Source organism: Antechinus flavipes, chromosome 5 (genome assembly GCF_016432865.1).
Source record: "Antechinus flavipes isolate AdamAnt ecotype Samford, QLD, Australia chromosome 5, AdamAnt_v2, whole genome shotgun sequence".
Classification (NCBI taxonomy): domain Eukaryota; kingdom Metazoa; phylum Chordata; class Mammalia; order Dasyuromorphia; family Dasyuridae; genus Antechinus; species Antechinus flavipes.
The window spans coordinates 187,874,548-187,895,118 of record NC_067402.1 but is presented as its reverse complement, the minus strand read 5'-3'; the positions used below and the strand labels follow the sequence as shown (position 1 = coordinate 187,895,118).

Below are 20,571 nucleotides of genomic sequence, written 5' to 3'. Positions count from 1 at the left end.
TCACAGGCTAATAGTACACTATTTCAAACTCCGATTTTTTTTGTACAGCAAAATAACTGTTAGGACATGTATGCTTATATTGTATTTAATTTATACTTTAACATACTTAACATGTATTGGTCAACCTGCCATGGGGGGGGGGGAGAGAAATTGGAACAAAAGGTTTGGCAATTCTCAATGCTGTAAAATTATCCATCCATATAACTTGTAAATAAAAAGCTATAATAATTTAAAAAAAAAACTAAAAAAAATTTTAAAAATTCCTTCTTCAGACCTTACATATCATCATATTCGTTACCTCTGTGATATGTTGTATAAGAGACCATTAAACACATCCATCTCAATATAATGTGTAACATAGTGTAACACAGGCTGGAGTTTTAAATGTGTAACCCAAGTGACTTATTTCTGATCTTTTTTTGAGATATGAAATTCTTTGATTAGTCAAGAAGGGAATACTGATTGGCAACTAAACTCTAAAGCTTGATATAGCAGAGGAATTTCAGCAGTTCCCCAGTCCTTCAAGGTAATATTCTCTAGAACCACGAGAGGATGTGTTGTACTTCCTCTAGGGCACTGCCCCAACCAACTCTTGCATTCACAAGTTGGAATCCCCAGAGGGTCAGTTGCTCTTACCTATCTCTCTAGATTCTAAGGGTAACCCCAAGGGGCTACAGTTTCTAATAGTGTCATTCACAAGTAGCCACAGATTTTTTAAAGTTCCTCATTCTAAACAGATCATTATTTTTTCTCAGAAAAGAGTATTAACTAATGTTTTATAGTAAGAGGAGTTGCACCAAAATATTCTTCCCTTCCTCTCAAAAAAAGATCTGGAATATATCCTTCCACAAGCATACACAAGCATAGGAGGAATAGATTCTTAACTTTAGAGAATATATGGATCCAAACAGTAAACTCCTGATTCAAGAAAGAAAGTCCTTTCTTGAAACCATTCCTTAACATCACAGGGGGATGACACTCCCCAGAGTTGCTTCCGTCTTCATGTGGCTATCTTGTAACCATTTGTGTCTGTGTTTGTCCTTAACATGTATCTTTCTCTGCTCTTGGTTGGAGGAGTTGTCTCCTACCTGTCCAGCGTGTGGTTGCATTATCTTCCCCCTTGCTACATATTGTTACATGCAAGCAAGGGTCTGAGTTTGAAGTTCTCCACCACTTCGCTGCTTCAAAGCTAGACTGCTCTTGGATGAAATTCTTTCAGCTACTTAAAGCCCCTTGAAAGGTGATAAGATCACACTTAGGAGAGGTGTGAAGAGCCCTAACGGTTAATCATCAGCCATTAAGTTCAGCTTTTCAGTTCTTAACCAAAGAGAACCAAATTTCATAAAGAGATCAAGATTAAGAACCATCTCATTTACACATTTAATCTCATTTTAGCCTTTACATTTATTGATTGTATTACACTGAGGTGATATTGGGGACACTGCTCCCTCCTTCAAATAGACTCTTAAATTACTGGAAGGAAGGGATAATCTTACCTAATTTTTTTTTTTATCTTCACCTTTCACTGCCTATCAAAATTTTCATATTTGTTGAAGGAAAGAAATTTAAGATTGAAACAGTAGGAAAGAGAATTTGAGGAGCAGAGTACAGAGCTGGTGGATTGTTGCATCTGTAGTGTGAGCACAGAGACTTTTTGAAGTTTCTTCCTTTTTATTACCAATAGTTTCATTTTCTCCTATTCTTGCTGCTTATGAGCTTTTCTATTTCTGCTAGTATCTGCTGCCTTCTCTATTTTCCCCCTAGTATTAGTATGGAAATCGTCATGTTATCAACATTTCTCCACTAATTCAATAGCATCCTCCTTTCCCCTGCATATTACCTCCCAAAGCCCAATTAAAATAATTAGATCCATCCTTTCTCCTTGGATTTGGTTATACCAACCAGATGAGCGATGAGAGAAAAGAAATGAGTGAGGGTGAGATCAGTCTAAACTGGACAATCCCTCGAGGGGAGATAGAATCCCTTTTCCAAGGGAGCCAGGGGAGAGTCAAGAAACTCAGATTATCAAGGGTCGATCTGAAGATTCCGTCTGGCCCCAGGTGGTTGGGGGACCCTTAACTAATTTCTGTTCTAAATAAAGTTCAGCTCACCCCACCCAGGCCCAACCTGACTGAAAATGAGGCCCTTTGCTACTACATTATTACTACCCCTTCCATCCTGACACCCATTTAGGGGAAAAAGCCTGGAAGCACTTGACAACTCTAGCAAGGAAGGAGATAAATTCCGATGTAGACGATTTCAGATGCCAAATCCCTTTCCCTAGTCTTTTCACTTTACAGATGGGATAATTGAGGTTACTGCGCCCCTGCAGCTCTCTAAGTCTTTTTCCAGGGATAGGGATGTATAGCCAGAGGTCCAGTAGGAGGGTACAGCCCTCTAGCGACCAATCCAAGTGTTGAAGCCGGTTCTGGGTTCATAGCGCCTCGAGCCCCACTTTGCAGCAAAAGGAGCCACCTCCCCTACTTTGAGCCGTTCACCTTTGTCTGCGCCTGCGCGGACCTGGCCCTGGGCGCCCCCCCCCTTACCCTTGCTCCTCCTCCTCCTGAACCCCTATAGGAAACCTGTCGCTCCTCCTTCAGTTAGAAACTGCACTCCCCTATAGACAACCTCCCTAACCCCGTAAACCCGCTCCTTCTTCCTCCTCCTCTCCATAGGAAATCTGTCCATCCTCCTATAGAAACCTCGCCCCTATAGGATATCCGCCCCTCCTCTCAAGGGAAACCTGTTCTTCCTCTTTTAGAAATATCCTTCCCCATAAGAAACCTGCCCTTCCTTCTCTTCCTCTAAAGAAAACTTGAGCTCCATCCCCTATAGAAAATTTGCCTGTCCCTCATCATCTTGATACTCCTTCCCAGTGAAGAAACCTTTATTAGAAATCTGCCCTCCCTTTAGAAAACTCGCCCCCTCCCCTTCCTCTTCCTCTTCTCCCTCTAGTTTCAGAAATATGCTCTCCCTCCTCCCTTATAGGAAACCTGCCCATCCTTGGTCATAGGCATCAATACCCCACCTCCACCTTCATCCTTTCTTCCAGGAGAGCACCCCAGGAGACCCCAAACATTTTCTACGTGTGCTGGGGAAAAAGACGCCCTAACTGGGAAAAAGACACAGGTCAACCAAAGTCCTCCCCCGCCTCCCCCGGCCGGGTGGGTTGGCAGGGAAAGCCCAGAGGGGCGGGGGCGGGGAGAGGGGAAATGGGGCGGCTGACGTCACTTCCGCCCAGGCCTGGCAGTGGCTGAGCCTGGCTGTGCTCGGGGCCAGCAGTAGCAACAGCAGCGGCTGTAGCTGAGGAGAAGGGAAGGAGGGAAGGCAGGAAGGAAGGAGCGTCCCGCCTCGCCACTCGCCTCAACGCGCCCCGGACTCAGCGGAGCACCCAGCAGGGACCGCGACTCCGCGGGCCTGCGCCACTCACAGGATCGGCCGGGCCGGATGGGCGCCTGAACCTTGGGCCCCTCAGCGCCCAGGATCGGGGCCGGGTGAGGGTCGCAGCGATGGCAGGAGGCCGCGGAGCCTAAAGATGAGGGGCGGGATAGCGCCCCCCTGCCCCCCGGGCGTATGAGGCCGGGGTCCGGCCTGCGAGCCGAACCTTAGAGGGCCGGGCCGCGGAGGGTGGGGGCAGGGCCGGCCTGAGCCCTGCGGGGGGAGGGGCTGAGGCCTGGATTGACCGTCGACAGTCTATGTATGAGGTTAAGGCTACGGAGGCCAGGAGGGAGAAAGAGGCAAACCAGGGTGTGCAGGAGCAAAGAAGTGGCCTAGGTAGTTAATGGGGGTGAGGGCCTCGAGGGGGGTATCAACCAGAATCGGGACAAAAGGAGAGTGCTGCTAGCCAGTATCTAGAGGAGGCCACAGGAAAGGAAAGAGGGGATAGGAGGAATGGGACAAAACCAGGACAGATGGTGTTTGTTTGTTTGTTTATGAGGCCAATTCTGAGGAGGGGAAGCTGGGGAGTCACTTGCACTCCCAGATTACATTATTGTTGGGCATCTTGAGGAGAGAGGGCTGCCTTCTGAATGGGGGTCCAGTGGCAGGATTGGAGGATAACTATTTTGACAATCATTGCATTAAAAGGGCCCCTCCAGAAGAAAAGATGAATCTGTTTCTTGTAGTATCTTAACCTTGTTCTCCATCTCCTTTCCTCATCCCCTAGTTGAGAGCTCCAGGAAGCTGAGAGCAGGATGTTCCGGTTCATGAGGGACGGAGAGCCTGAGGATCCCATGTTCCTCATGTGAGTCTTCTCCCTCTCATACTCCAGGGCATTTGATCCCATCCAGCACCAAGCCTGTGAGAAAGTGGGATAGATCCTGTGTTCTCTGTTGGGAGTTTAAGAAACTGGGAGTCAGCATATTTGGTATTGGTGTTTATTTTGGACCACAAGACAAATTCCTTCTCTTTGTCTTACTTTGTGTTGATAATTTGAGAAGGAAGGAACTGAGTTATGGAGCTTTTGGTTCTGACATTCTGCTTTCTTTCGGGCTTTCCACAGGGACCCTTTTGCTATTCATCGACAGCATATGAGCAGGATGTTGTCAGGGGGCTTTGGCTACAGCCCTTTCCTTAGCATCACAGATGGGAGCATACCAGGGGCTCGGCCTGCTAGTCGAAGGATGCAGGTAATAGGGCAACATATCTAAGACTCGATCAGATATTGGGGATTGGGAAGGGACTTGAGGAAAAGTCCCTGCCCTCCCTTCATCGGGGAGAGAGTGCCAAATTTCTTCTGCTTAAAAGGAGAATGGGGATAAACTTGAAGGGGGGGGAGTGGGTCTAACCTAGGTTTATAGGGAAGGGGAGGGGGAGGCGTATATTTTAATCCTACTCCTTGTCCATGGACCCATAGGCTGGAGCTGTTTCACCCTTTGGGATGCTGGGAATGGTAAGTCCTCATCTCCCTCTCCCGCCCCCTCCCCCCCCAATTTCCCTCATCCTATGTTCTTCATTCCCTTTTAGTATTCTTTGCAGATGTATCCCTTTAAGAGGTTTTTTGGAGTAACTACATCGAAGTCTCTCCCCTCCCTTTTCATATTGAGTGCTAACAAAGTTTTAAGCCTATTCATTGTTACATATTTGTTAACTGTGCCCCATATCCAGAATCTCCAGAAAGAGGACTTTTTCTTTTTTGTGAGTTCCTGTTTTGTTTGTGTGTATGTGTTAGGGAACAGTTAAGTTAAAAATCCTTTGACTCTAAATTGAGTTCCTGGAGGAAGGGGAAGATAGAGAAGCCAGGAGAGCAAGGACATAGAGAAGAAGGAAGCCAGAGAGGGAGAAGAAGAGGTCAATATTGGTTTGGTCAGTCTGGATAGGGAGATTCAGGGTATGGATAAAAGAATTTAGAACTGGAAGGGACCCAGATCTTCTCATTTAATTTCTTTATTCTACAAAATCCCCAAGTCAGACAGTTCTTCACTAGCAAGGCAAAGATTTGAACTCAGTTTCTCTGGCTCTAAATTTAGTGCTTTTTTCACTAAGCCACATTGCCTCTTCAGAAGGATTTGGAACAGATGACCAGGTGTGAGGGGAAAAGGAAAGAAATAGCATTATAACTGTGGCAGGCCATTCTTGAGGTTGGTGAAGAAGCTTAGAGTTCATTGGTTGTGGTTTCCTGAGTCTTTTCTCTGATTCTCTTTCCCTAGACAGGTGGCTTCATGGACATGTTTGGGATGATGAATGATATGATCGGGAATGTGGTAAGCCTTTTGGCCCTAAATTAGAACTTAATCCTAAGAATTCTTCATGTTCTGTAAAGGGACTTACTAAAAAGTTAAAACCTTGAATTCTGGTTTAGAAGTTGGTACTTGAATAGTGACATGAAATCAGGTCCCTGATGAAAAAGCTTGAGCAAGACATTAGCCTGCCAGTTTAGGGCAGAATCTCTTCTGGTGGCATCAAGGTTAATTGTGAATCTTCACAATACTGTGATAGAGACATGATTAAAAACAAATTGGGATGCTGAAAGGACTTTCTGGGGAAGATGGGAGCCCCTCTTTCCCCATCTCCTTAGTTTCAGTCTTCCTCTTTTACAGGAACACATGACAACTGGAGCCAACTGTCAGACCTTTTCATCTTCCACTGTCATCTCTTACTCCAACCTGGGGGATGGTGCTCCCAAAGTTTACCAAGAAACATCTGAGATGCGCTCAGCACCAGGGGGGGTAAGTGTTATTGGGAGATGGTGGCTCCCTATGGATACCATCTCTCTTAAGGCAGGTGGTCTTAGATGTAATCCAGAAAAACACTGGAATGTTTCTCAGTTTGAGAAATTTTGATCACAGGTGCTATTAGTAGAAACTTGGATGCAAGATAGCTAGATATGACAAGCTATCCATCGTTTTTTCAGATCCGGGAGACAAGGAGAACAGTGAGGGACTCTGATAGTGGGCTAGAGCAGATGTCCATTGGGCATCACATCCGAGACAGGGCACACATCCTCCAGCGTTCCCGAAATCACCGAACTGGGGACCAGGAAGAACGGCAGGATTACATCAATTTGGATGAGAGTGAGCCTTCTTGAATCTGACCTTTCCACTTGCCATTCTCATCATTCTTGCCCAGTAGCTCCCATCTTCTAATAAAATACTTCAAGGCTTCCAGACCAAGGAGAGGCACTCCTTGAAAGCTAAATAAGTTTTTGTTATCATATTTTCTCTGACTATACTTTTTCTTTCACTTTCCAACCTCATTTTTCCCTGGCATATTCAAATCAACAAATATTTATTGAGTTCCTATCATATGCAAGTAATTGTTACTAAAGAGATTAAAAAGGCCTTTTTTGCTTTCTTTTTTCTCTTTGGAGGCACTAAGGTTCCACAATACCTTCCCCTCACTAGTTGCTGGCTTTTGGCCTAGATTAATAGTCTCTTCCCCTATCTTTCTGCTTTCAGAAAGATATTAACCATAGCTACTATTTGCATCTGCCTCTTGAAATTCACTGAGGCCAGGAATCTAACTCCATTCTGTGTATTTCCTCCTTAGGTGATGCTGAAGCATTTGACAACGAGTGGAGGAGAGAGACGTCCCGATACCGGCCACAGCGCCCCCTGGAATTTCGTCGGCATGAGGCCACTGGGGCGGGTGGGGGGAGAAGGGCTGAGGGACCCCCTCGGCTGGCTATACAGGGCCCTGAGGATTCCCCCTCTCGACAGTCACGACGCTATGATTGGTGAGGGCCCCTCAGGTCCTCTCATAAGTGTTGGTGGGAAAGGTATCATAGCTGAGGGATGAAGTCCCTCAGTCATTCCTCTGGCATTTGGAGGAAACCCACTTGTTCCTAATATTTTAGAGTGTGGGAATGGGGTAAAGATCCTCTTGGAGCCAATTTTGTTGATATAGGTCTCAGCTGGTCTAGGAAAGGAAAGAAATTCTCCTAAACTGGAGAGTTGACCACAACCACCAAGACCCTTGTCATCCAGCTTCTGTTTATCCCCCTTCCTTCCTATATGACAAGCTTTCTCTCCCTCCACCCTCTAGGTACAGGCTGTGAGGGGCAGAGGAATCACCCCTTGGAATAACTCTCCTTTCCCCCAATTTAATATTAAATAGAGGTGAGCTGGCCCCTTCAAGCTTAGAAAGCCTTAGGGGGAGCTTTTCACTGCCCCCTTTACTGCTTTTACTCGCCCCTGCCCTCCTCCCTGTCCAATCTTCCCCTCCCATAGTGAATTTACTGACACTTTTTTTTCTGTTGTTCTCTAGTCTCTTTTTTTTTCTTCCCCTCTAACCCCAGATAAGTACAAGGTCCCTTAGAATAAGTTCTGGGGATAGGAGCCCCATTTTCCCCCAAAGGTCTATCAGTGGCCATTGGATCCTTTCTCATCTCTACCCAGAAGTCCCATGTTTGGGGCTGTGCCCCCTCCCTACCAGCTGGGTATGGGGTGGGTATTGGGTCCTCTTTCCTCTTGTCCTCTTGTCCTCTTATCCTATACCCCATGCGCCCATGCACATGTGTGCACACACAGATACACACACACACACACACACACAAACACACACACACACACTGTCTCTGCATCCCTCTGCCCTTTGTGTGTGTGTGTATGTAACTTGTAACTTTATGGAATAAAGGGGAATGGAAAAGAGAGTTTTTAGGAATGTGATTCTGTTTTATTCCCAGTCCCACACAAAGTCTCAGCAGTAATCTCCAGGCTAATACTGTGTTCTTTTCTTGTTCACCTAGTTCTCCCTTTCACTGAGACTCTTCCCATATCCTATTTCTTCAGGCACCTTTCTCATACAGCTTGGATAAAACACCTGGTTGCTGGTTTCACACTCAATATGTAGGAGAATGGGGCATGAGCTAAAGGAAGTATTTGGAACTCTTCTCTGGCTCCTTTCTCCCAACTTACTCTTCCTCTGTCAGGGAATCCGTGCAACCTCAAGTGTATTCAGATGTGCAACAAAGTAATACTTAATAGTGTGATAAACTAGTGTAGACTTCAGTCCTTTCCCATTCTTTCCAAGCAGGTGGGGGTTAGGGCACCAGGGGAAAGAATAGGAGTCCAGAGGAGAAAAACAATCTGGAAACTGATAGGTGTTGAAAGTGAATATGGATCTCTCAAATTTCTCTTCTGTGTCCTTAGAAGTTTTGCTTCGCTTCTGAGCTTTTCTTTAGCCCAGCCAAGTGAGTCCCTGTTTCTCTTAGCCAATTTTTAAGGATTTTTAAAATGGTTTTTAGGTCAAGGTGATAATGACTTCATTTTGTAACTTGGAGTTCTCCTTTTGCAATTCAATTAAGGTTATACAATGGAAGAAAGAATGAAGAGGCACCCTGCCTCACAATTAAGGGTATAAAATAGAGTTGAGAATTCAGCTCAGGGATGAGACTTTATAGACAAGGGTGATGACCCAGTGGCTGAAAATTCTTGAGTCTCCTTCCCATCAAAGCCAACTCGTTTCACATATTTTGTGTTGCTAAAAGGAACTTGGAGTCATAATATCCGATTTGGAAGAGGTTTGAGTATTATCTATCACAATTTTTGACACGATTATTATAATATGTGGAAAAAGTCATCGGGGTTACCAATACAGAACAGTCAAGACTATATTTTTTGGTTTCAGATAATGAAATGTTACCAAAAGGGATCTTGGGAAGTGCTTTAATTTCAAATCTCTAAGAACACTTGATGTGGCAAGAGGTGAGGTTCCAGAGAAGCCTGCTTTCTGGGACTGACTTGCTAAGGCAAAGAGAATCTTTGAACTGACTTTCCTTATATAAAATAAGGGGTTTGGACTGAACTTTTAAGGAATCTTCCAACTCAATATTGTGTGCTCTAAATGTAGTTCATCTGATCTGATCTTGTATATCTCTTATTTTCTGATGTCCCAGGAGGCCACTGAAAAAAATGGTTTTGTATCCTGTTACAACCTAAACTCCCAACTTGTTATGATTTCTGTCATGGGGGACAGCCCTATGTAGTGTAATAATGAGGTGCTTGCTTTAAAGTGAAGTTGGAGGGAAAAAATTATGTTAAGACTTCTAAGCCCTTTCTCATTGCTCATATCCTAACTTAGGATAAATGTTAACAGCTTTCCACTCTGGATCAGAGGATAAGTCAGAATCACCTCTAAATGCTGCTACCACTATTGTCATAGTCTTCTAGCAGGAATCAGGGTGCTAAATCAGGGCTGGTTCCTTATTTGGCACTCATTCAAAAACCCCTTTGAATCCTCTTTAGATCTAGTAAACCATTTGTAAGTTTCTACCTCCCGCCCTTTTCCATTATTTTCCTGCTTCCCTAGGACCTCAAGCCCAAAGAAAAAAAGCAGAACCTTTAGTTTTTTGGCACCAGAGTTTGGTGAATGTCCTCAGCACATTCTACCCTATTACAAGTGGTAACAGTTGTAACAGCTAAACTCCCCTTTTTAAAAATAAGTAGGCCCCTGGCTTTAGTGAGATATCTTTTCTTGTTTTCTCACTCCCTTATAACATTACACACAATATAATTAGACAGGCAGGGCTTTTTCAAGAGTTTCAGGTTGTCACAACTTATGAATTAGCTAGGAGGGTGGAAGAAAGCTAATGGAGTCCATGTTAAGAGGTGGATCCAGGGCTCTTTATCCAGAAAAGGACTAAATGTTCCAAGGAAAGAGCTAACTTTCCAGGTGAGTTACAGCTTTAAAGTTTGTACCTTTTCTCCTTGTCCCTGCAGAGGACAAATAAGCCAGTATGTGAGGAAAAAATTATTTTCCCTCTTGGTGAATACCAACAAAATTTTGCCCAAATAGCTATATCTATTGACCTACAAAATTTCCTCAAAAGTTGATCTTTTTGACTTCCTTTTCCTGTTGAGCCTTATCAATCATAAGAATTAATTATTTCCTACTCCCTCCTGGTTATATAAAGGTACCTACTTCCTGGAATACTGGTTTTAGAGAGGCATGCCCAGAATGTCAGTTTTCTCCATCCTGGAGGCTCTCTTGATCATCTGTGGGGGACCCGAGACCCTGGGACGCTAGATTTGGAATGAGAGATTCAAGAGTAGATGAGTGGGAGCAGCTAGGTGGTGCAGTGGATAGTGCACCAGCCCTGAAGTCAGGAAGACCTGAGTTCAAATCTGATCTCAGACATTTAACACTTCCTAGCTGTGTGACCTTGGGCAAGTCACTTAACCCCAATTGTCTCAGCTAAAAAAAAAAAAAAAAAAAAAGAGTAGATGAGTAAATTGGGTGAAGGGCAGTAAATAATGGAGTGTGATTTAAATAAGAAATTGGATCATTTTACATATGAAGGAATGGACCTAGAAAGATATTTACCAGTTACTGGTGGAACCGAGACTAGAACCTAGAATTCTAAGAACAGATTTGTACTAAAAAATGCTTTGGAATGTTTTTACAAAATGTTAATCATATGAGCCCTTTTAAATGAATACAATGGACCTAGGATAATATTTAAGTCAAAAGTGATCTTTAAAGAGTCCCAAGATCTCACTTTTCCAATCAGAAAGGTAGTGATTTGGCCAAGTCAGGTGGCTATCGTTTAAAAGAAGTCCTAAATTTTACTCAAATCCCCTCAATTTAAGGTCATGGTGAAGCCTGGAAAATTTAGGTAACTTGCACAATGTAATATGGGGTAGTGAAAGACAAAGCCAGAAGACCTCCAGGGCATTTAAATATCTCCAAAAGTCAATTTATATGCAGTATGCAAGCACATGTACTGTGTAATGATCCCAGCAGAGCCTCCCACCCCCACTTTTCCTTCTGAATCCCAGCTTTCCAAGGACCATATAGATCATCTCTTAACCACCCTACCCCAAGAAAAGGATGACTAAGGTCCTCATTCCTTTGTACCAAAGGAATTCATTGTATTGAATGAATATGTTCACCCCCCAAAGATATCATGATTTTCATGTTATATGATATTTGTCCTATAACCAAAAAAATTAAGTTTCTGGGTTATTCATTAGATTCAATCAAAAGCCATCTTTCTTTCCACTTCCCCTCCTATGCTTCCTGGATTCTTCAGTACTTTTCAATTTCCTCTGGGGCATATGAACTGGGAAAGCGTGAGACATTCTACTGGACTCTCCATCAGCAGCCAGTGCTCCACTTGGTCCAGGAGACCTTTGATGTCATCTAAATGATGGTTCTCAAGAGTTTTCGCATGGAAAACGCTAACCACATCCAGAGAGAGAGAACTATGGAGACTGAATATGGATCAGAACATTTTCACCTTTTATATTTTATTTTTTCTCTTTCACCTCTTGATCTGATTTTTCTTGAGCATAATATGGAAATATGTTTAGAAGAACTGTACATATTTAATTTATATTGGATTGCTTACTGTCTGTGGGAGGGGATGAGGGAGAGGGAGAGAGAAAAGATTTTGCAAAGGTGAATGTTGAAAACTATCTTTGTATTTGATTTTATTTTTTAAAATAAAAAGCTTAAAAGTTCATAGAATTGGAACTGTGAACACTGAGGCAACACCGAAATAATTCCCCCTTTCCACACTACTTCTTCAGCTCAGTTTAATTTTCTAGTGGCTATATTGGGAGGGTAGGAAAGTAGAAGATTCTGTTCAATTCTTTTAGTTCTCCCAGGAAGTAGAAGAAATTCCTCTGATTTCTAGCTTTAATCCTTGATTTTTCCCCACTTCTCAAAACACAATTTATGTTCAGAGCTCACCTTCTTATGGAGATTGGGGATTGCTCCCTCTATTTAAAAAAAAAAAAAAAAACTTTTCATATTTTCTCATGCTGTAGGGTTCAAGAGCACAATGTAGAGGAACTATAGCAAAACAAAAGCAGCTGTATCTCTGGGACCACTTTGATTTTTGAGTTCCCAGCCTATATGCCCTCTTCACTAATTTTTTTTTCCCTCTCTAATCCATTTTTTCAATCTTTATCCCTCTTTTCACTCTCATCACTAGCAGGGTCTCTCTGGCAAATCTTTACCTCAATTTGCGTTTTTTCCCCCCATTCACTCCCATGCTACTGCCCCTTCCATAGGAATGTGTGACTTCACATTCTCCAGCCTAACAATGTACAAAAAAGAAAGTGAGGAAAGTGAAAGTAAAGAAATTCTTTGCAGCCTACCCTTTTCTCGATGTCAACTTCCCTCATGGTGCCTTCCTTTTTTCCTCAGCTCCTCACCATAATCCTCTACCCCCTTTCCCAGAATAGCTTCAGGTGATTTATTATTACCTTTATCCATTTTCTCCTATTCAAATAAAGTATTCAATAATGGAGTTCCTCTTGTAGTTGTGATACATGCATGTCAGTACCCAATAGGTGTTGTTTGTATGATTATATATATCGAAACCCCTTACATTTATAAATTCTTCAATGAACCAGCAATAGAGATTGCAAGTGATCCCTGCTATCTCATTCCATGTAATTCTGGTCCATGTTTTCTTATAAATCATTCATTTATCCAATGTGCTGGAGACTTTCTTCAGAGTTTTAAACCTTTTTTGGATAACATTGTAGTGCTCTGGCTAATCATCTTACTACTCCTTACTACTATTCATCTGGCTATTCAATATTATTCCATGACTAACCCATCTCTTTTCTCACTATCTTTCACTATTTCTTGTGGATAGCTCATTTTTTTTAAATTTAATTTTATTTAATAATAACTTTATATTGACAGAATCCATGCCAGGGTAATTTTTTACAACATTATCCTTTGCACTCGCTTATGTTTCGATTTTTCCCCTCCCTCCCCAAGATGGCAAGCAGTCCTATATATGTTAGATATGTTGCAGTATATCCTAGATACAATACACATTTGCAGAACCAAACAGTTCTCCTGTTGCACAGGGAGAATTGGATTCAGAAGGTAACTCGGGAAGAAAATCAAAAATGCAAATAGTTGACATTCGTTTCCCAGTGTTCCTTCTTTGGGTGTAGCTGCTTCTGTCCATCATTTATCCATTGAAACTCAGTTAGGTCTCTTTGTCAAAGAAATCCACTTCCATCAGAATACATCCTCATACAATATCGTTGTCGAAGTGTATAATGATCTCCTGGTTCTGCTCATTTCACTTAGCATCAGTTCATGTAGGTCTCTCCAACCCTCTCTGTATTCATCCTGCTGGTCATTCCTTACAGAGCAATAATATTTCATAACATTCATATACCACAATTTACCCAGCTATTCTCCAATTGATGGGCATCCATTCATTTTCCAGTTTCTAGCCACTACAAATAGGGCTGCTACAAACATTTTGGCACATACAGGTCCCTTTCCCTTTTTTAGTATTTCTTTGGGATATAAGCCCAGTAGTAGCACTGCTGGATCAAAGGGTATGCACATTTTGATAACTTTTTGGGCATAATTCCAGATTGTTCTCCAGAATGGTTGGGTTCGTTCACAACTCCACCAACAATGCATCAGTGTCCCAGTTTTCCCGCATCCCCTCCAACATTCATCATTATTTTTTTCTGTCATCTTAGCCAATCTGACAGGTGTGTAGTGGTATCTCAGAGTTGTCTTAATTTGCATTTCTCTGATCAATAATGATTTGGAACACTCTTTCATATGAGTGGTAATAGTTTCAATTTCATCATCTGAAAATTGTCTGTTCATATCCTTTGACCATTTATCAATTGGAGAATGGTTTGGTTTCTTATAAATTAGGGTCAGTTCTCTATATATTTTGGAAATGAGGCCTTTATCAGAACCTTTAACTGTAAAGATGTTTTCCCAGTTTGTTGCTTCCCTACTAGTCTTGTTTGCATTCGTTCTGTTTGTACAAAGGCTTTTTAATTTGATATAATCAAAATTTTCTATTTTGTGATCAGTAATGGTCTCTAGTTCATCTTTGGTCACAAATTTCTTTCTCCTCCACAAGTCTGAGAGATAAACTATCCTATGTTCCTCTAATTTATTTATAATCTCATTCTTTATGCCTAGGTCATAGACCCATTTTGATCTTATCTTGGTATATGGTGTCAAGTGTGGGTCCTTGCCTAATTTCTGCCATACTAATTTCCAGTTATCCCAGCAGTTTTTATCAAATAATGAATTCTTATCCCAAAAGTTAGAATCTTTGGGTTTGTCAAACACTAGATTGCTATAGTTGACTATTCTGTCTTGTGAACCTAACCTTTTCCACTGATCAACTAACCTATTTCTTAGCCAATACCAAATGGTTTTGATGATTGCTGCTTTATAATATAATTTTAGATCAGGTACAGCTAGACCACCTTCATTTGATTTTTTTTTTCATTAATTCCCTTGAGATTCTCGACTTTTTATTGTTCCATATGAATTTTGTTGTTATTTTTTCTAGATCATTAAAATATTTTCTTGGAAGTCTGATTGGTATAGCACTAAATAAATAGATTAGTTTAGGGAGTATTGTCATCTTTATTATATTCGCTCGGCCTATCCAAGTAGCTCATTTTTTTTCAAAATAAATTGCAACTAAAAGAGAGTAAACAGGTATTTGGATCCATAATTATTGATAACTTATTGGGGTTTTTTGGTGAATAGTGATTCTCCCCCCTTCCCCCCTTTTGCTGTCTTCTCTTCCTGACATAGCTTATAAAACCACCTCTGTTTTAAAGATTGTATCACCTTCAGCAAGGATTTACTCAGTGTTTCCTTGGTCTGGGTCAACTGCTTTTTTTTAAATGCCACTTCCAACTTGTACCAGTAGTATTCTAGATACTGAGTGAGGGTCCAAATATGATGGATCTGCTGTTATTAAATATACAGAATAGAAATACTAATAAATCTGCTTCATTTCTGGTTATCTTTTATGAATGATTTGGGAATGATATCTTTCACTGGGTCTCAGTTCAAGCTTAATTTTTCAGGCTTTTTGTCATTTCATTTTCTTGTTTTATGAGGTGAAGCTGTTCTTAATCTTCAATTATGCTCCTCTAGAAGTGTTTTACAAATTAGTTTATATTCTAAACTGGTATTTAATAAACACAAAGATCTCAACTATAAGACTGGGATTCAACACTTACTAAAAACCTCTTGGAAGAATTGTATAATAGTATGGAAGAAATTGTTTTAACCAATGCCCCAACTTATGCCAAAATAATCTCCAAATGGACACATGACCTATATGAAAAAGATCATATTACAAGCAAATTAGAGAAACAAGAAATTACTTATCCGATTTATGGATGAAGAGTTTGTGACCAAAGAACAGAGAATGAAATGAGTAATTTTGTTTTATATAAAATTTAAAAATTTTTGCCCAAATATAACCCCTAAGATTAGAAGGGAAATAACTGAGAAAATTTTTTTTTACAAAAAATTTTCTAAGAGTCTCATTTTCAAGATGTATAAATAACAAATTCAAATTTATACGATTAAGAGCCATTTCCCAGTTGGTAAACAATCTAAGGACATGCACAGGTAGTTTCTCAAGGGAAAGAAGCCAAGCTATCTAAAGAAGTATTTTTTAAAAATTTAATCCAAATCACTAACAGAGGACAAAATAAATTTGAGGTTATACCTCATAGTCATCAGATTGGCAAAGGTGACACAAAATTACAAATGTTGGAAGAGCTGCAGAAAAACAGGGATGTTGATACACTGTTGATGGAACTGTGAATGGGTCCAGCCATTTGAAATTCTGCAAAAAAAAAAAAAAAATCCTAGTGCATATCTTTTGATTCAATTATACTATCTCAAGAAGAGGAAAAGAATTGATTTGTTGAGGGGGAGAAGGGGAGAGCAGCCTTTTGTGACAACAGTGGATGCCTATTAATGGGGAATTGGGTAACAAATTGTAGTTTACAAATGTAATGGAATACTACAGTGCTGTTAAAAAAAATTAGGAAAAAAATAATTTCAAAGAAACACAAAGACTTGTATGAACTGATAAGAGACTGAAGTGGAACCAGAACAATTTGTAACATCAATATTATAAAAATGAACAACTTTGCAAGACTTAAAAATTCTGATCAACTAAATGATAAACCATGATTGGTTGATAAAAGCTGATAAACACTGAGTACCTCATGACTGATGATGGTCTAATATGGAAAAATATATTTTTGGACTTGATCATTGTGATAATATGCTGTGCCTGATTTTGCTTATATGATACAGGGGATCTATTTCTTGGTGGAGGAAGATAGGAGAAAGAAGATAGGAGAAATCAAGCAAAGAATGATCATTGAAAAAAAATTTTTTTAAATAACACCTCATATTCCTTTTGGCTGTCATGTCTCTCCTTGGCAAAGGCATTGAAAATTTAGTTGAGGCAATTTCAAGATTCTTTGACTTCTTAGGTGTGGCAACTACTTCATGTTGGCTAAACTTCTTTAGGAAACCAAAGTCAAGATCTTTGCTTTTTTCCCATTTCTCATTTTTGGTATGCACAGCTTGTCTGTAGAGTTTAAATTATTGCCGTTATACTATCTTATCTTTATCAACTGATTTTTACCTTTTCTCTAGTTGATGTGATCAGAAGCTAATTCTGATATGATGATTACATAATCAAACAGCTCCTGTCAAGATACAGGTATTTTCAAGCCATTCTCCAATTGATAAATGGTCAAAGGATATGAACCAGACAATTTTCAGATGAAGAAATTCAAACTTTCTACTCATATGAAAGTGTTCCAAATCACTATTGATCAGAGAAATGCAAGTTAAGACAGCTCTGAGATACAATTACACACCTGTCAGATTGGCTAAGATGACAGGAAAAGTAGTTGGAGGGGATGTGGGAAAACTGGGACACTTAATACATTGTGGTTGGAACTGTGAATGAATCCAACCATTCTGGAAAACAATTCAGAACTATGCTCAAAAAGTTATCAAACTGCATACCCTTTGATCCAGCAGTGTTACTACTGGGCTTATATCCCAAAGAGATCTTAAAAGGAGGGAAAGGGACACACATGTGCAAAAATGTTTGTGGCAGCCCTTTGTGTAGTGGCTAGAAACCGGAAACTGAGTGGATGCCTATCAGTTGGAGAAAGGCTGAATAAATTGTGGTATATGAAAGTTATGGAATATTATTGTTCTGTAAGAAATGACCAGCAGGATGATTTCAGAGACGCCTGGAGAAACCTACATGAACTGATCCCTAAGTGAAATGAGAAGAACCAGGAGATCATTATACACTTCAACAATGATACTGTATGAGGATGTATTCTGATGGAAGTAGATTATCTTCAACAAAGAGAAGATCTAATTCAGTTCCAATTGATCAATGATGGACAGAATCAGCTACACCCAGAGAAGAAACACTGGGAAATGAATGTGGACTACTTGCATTTTTGTTTTTCTTCCCAGGTTATTTTTACCTTCTGAGTATGTTTAACATGTATGAGACTGCCTGCCATCTAGGAGAGGGGGTGGAGGGAGGGAAGGGAAAAGTTGGAACAGGAGTGCAAGAGACAATGTTGTAAAAATTACCCATGCATATATTCTGTCAATAAAAAACTATAACTTAAAAAAAATACAGGTATTTTATTTTCTGTGATGTTTTTCAGTGCTTGAACACCTGATTGCTGTTTTTTTTTTTAAGAACATGTTTATAATATATAGGCATTAAGTTTCAAGGTAATCTATAAAACCCTGAGCCATATTTTCCAATATATTTGCAATGGAATATTTTTTGAAATTCTTATTTCTCTGCCTCTCAACAATCTACAACAGATATTGGTTCATAAGCTAGTTATTGTCAGAGTGGTCATTTTGATTGTATCATTGTATGTACTGCATTAGTTACTAAGTATCCCAGGAAATGTTTCTTTGTCTCTGAACAATATCATCTAATATAATCTCTTTCACTGAGAGCCTATCACATGCTACATGCTGGAATAACCTATAAAATGAAGCATTCCATATAAACTAATATGTTTAAAATAATAAGAATAAAGGAAGATCAGGGAAGGTTGCTCTAGGAGATGGTCCATGAGTTGAGTTTTGAAGGAAGTTAGGAGTTCTTAAAAGGTAGAAATGAGGCCAGAAGTGTATTTCAGGGATGTGTGTGTGTGTGTGTGTGTGTGTGTGTGTGTGTGTGTGTGTGTTCCAACTCCTCCCTAGTTTTCTCTGTCTCCTCTCTCTTTCTCTCTCTCTCTCTCTCTCACACACACACACACACACTCTCTATGCAAAAGCATTAGGGAACAGCAAGTAGAACATTGGTTGGAACATAACAATCATGGCAGGGAATAATGTATAAAAACCTGAAAAAAAGGGCCAATGTTAAATTATGACTGAAGTGAGGTATTTAATTTTAGAGACAATAGAAAACCCCTGAAGTTTCTTAAGCAAGAGAGTAAAGCAGTTGGACTTGGTTTTTTTGCAGCTTTTAGAGGATGACTTAGAGAATAGAGAACAGAAGCTAAGAGTGTAGTTAAGAGACTGTTGTAATATCCTAGCAGAGAGGTAATAAGGGATTGACCTAAAATGGTGGTTGGATGGACAGGGATTAAGAGAGAGAGAGAGAGAGAGAGAGAGAGAGAGAGAGAGAGGTTGTAGAGGTAAAAGTGACAAGAGAATGAATATAGCAGATAAAGGGAGGGGAAGAATCAACAAAATTCACGACTGAATGTCGGTTGTCATTAAAACCTTTACAACCAAGCTCCATTTATATTACCTTCTCTCTGAACTCTACAATCCACTAATATGGTGTTCTTAACTTTGCCTCTTCCCCATGTCTCTGCCCAGATGATGTCCTGGGGCCTCGACTACTCTCCAAGCCCCTTCCTATTACCTCTAAAGAATCCTCTTAAGGTTCAGCTGAAATATACCCAGATTCGATATGATGTCTCAGCCCTGCTAGTGCCTTCCCAGAAACAAAACTAAATTACCTTGTATCTATTTTGTATATACTTATTGAATACTGTGTACTCAAATACATTTTATCTTTCCCCAAAAGAATTTAAACTTCTTTGAGGCACAGGCTGTTTCATTTCAGTCTTCATATTCGCATTACCTAGTACAATAGTATCAAAATAAATACTTATTGATTAACATGGGGGCGAAGGAGAGATATGTCAAGGGTGATAACTGAAAGGGTGGCGATGCCCTCAGCAGAAAGAGGAAGGCTGGGTTTGAAACCAATTCTGCTAACCCCTTTGCCTCCCCATGGAAAACTAGGGAGCCATGCTTTATTTAGCAGCCACTTCCTTTTGTGCTGATTTCATTTTATTTATCATGAGAAAGTGAATATTAATATGGCATACCGATTTGTTGGTCAAGTTCATAGTCTATAAAGTTTCATTCTTAGTACCCTTCGCCCCATTTCCCACCACTTCAGTAGCAAAAGATGGTTCAATAAGTCTGTGGGCCATTTAAAATTTTTGTTTCATGGAGGCATGACCAAAATATTCATATTATTTTTTCCACCTTTCTCCCTGTTTTCTCCCAATTATTTAGGAAGTGAAAATAATACACTTCAAGTTGTGGATTTTTAACATAGGGAACCCACAAGTACACAGACATAAATCTCTATTTTTTAGAACTCACAATCCCAAAACTATAACCCAGTCACTTTTCAGACCAGTCAAGTCCTTTTGTCTTATTGTCTCCAAATGCTTTGCAAACCAAGGCCAAATCACAAATCCCAATTTCCTCAAAAGCAAACCAATCTCAACTTCCCTGGAATGTAAAGATAACTCTCAAAGAAAGTAGAAGATACAAATCTGGTCCCAAAGAGTCACCTCCAATAAGGTTATAAACTATAAACACTTGATGATAGGAAATTAAACATCATTAGCTGACATATAATAACCAAACTTGGCCTGGGAGAAAAGATGAGAAAAATTCATTTCCCTTCCTTCTTTGCAGAGGTGGAAGACTATAATATGTTGGCTTGTTTGCTGAACTCTTTTTCCTCTTCCTTTTATATTCTTCATTACCAGAGATGGCCCATCTGGTAGGGCAAGGAATAGAAATACATTCAGAAACAGAAGAAAAGCAAAAATAAAAGATGTCAAAAAACAAGTCACTAAGCTGAGAGTGATCACTTGCTCCAGGTAGAGTTTGAAAGGGAGATGAGGTGAGAGCCGTAGAAATCAAAGAGAAAACTAGGGGATAAATGGAGGGAAATCATATAATTTTAACCTGTTTTCTCTTTTCATTGGGGAAAATGAAGCTACAAGAGGAAAAAGAATAGAGCTAAAGACAAAGCTCTAA

General features: G+C 40.3%; 1 protein-coding gene across 2 annotated transcripts; it reads left to right on the top strand.

The window, feature by feature from the left end:
- The first annotated feature begins 2,537 nt into the window (after nt 1–2,537).
- MLF2 (myeloid leukemia factor 2) lies at nt 2,538–8,096 on the top strand. Of its 2 annotated transcripts, XM_051963692.1 has the most exons (8): nt 3,234–3,494; nt 4,166–4,243; nt 4,502–4,628; nt 4,856–4,891; nt 5,649–5,702; nt 6,039–6,167; nt 6,353–6,512; nt 6,988–8,096. In XM_051963692.1, the coding sequence occupies exons 2-8, from the start codon at nt 4,194–4,196 to the stop codon at nt 7,176–7,178; spliced, it is 747 nt and encodes a 248-aa protein (XP_051819652.1). In that variant the 5' UTR covers nt 3,234–3,494; nt 4,166–4,193; the 3' UTR covers nt 7,179–8,096. The 2 variants fall into 2 exon arrangements, with proteins under 2 accessions (XP_051819653.1, XP_051819652.1); XM_051963693.1 differs by lacking the exon at nt 6,353–6,512 and having other exon boundaries at nt 2,538–3,494.
- Nucleotides 8,097–20,571: the final 12,475 nt, after the last annotated feature.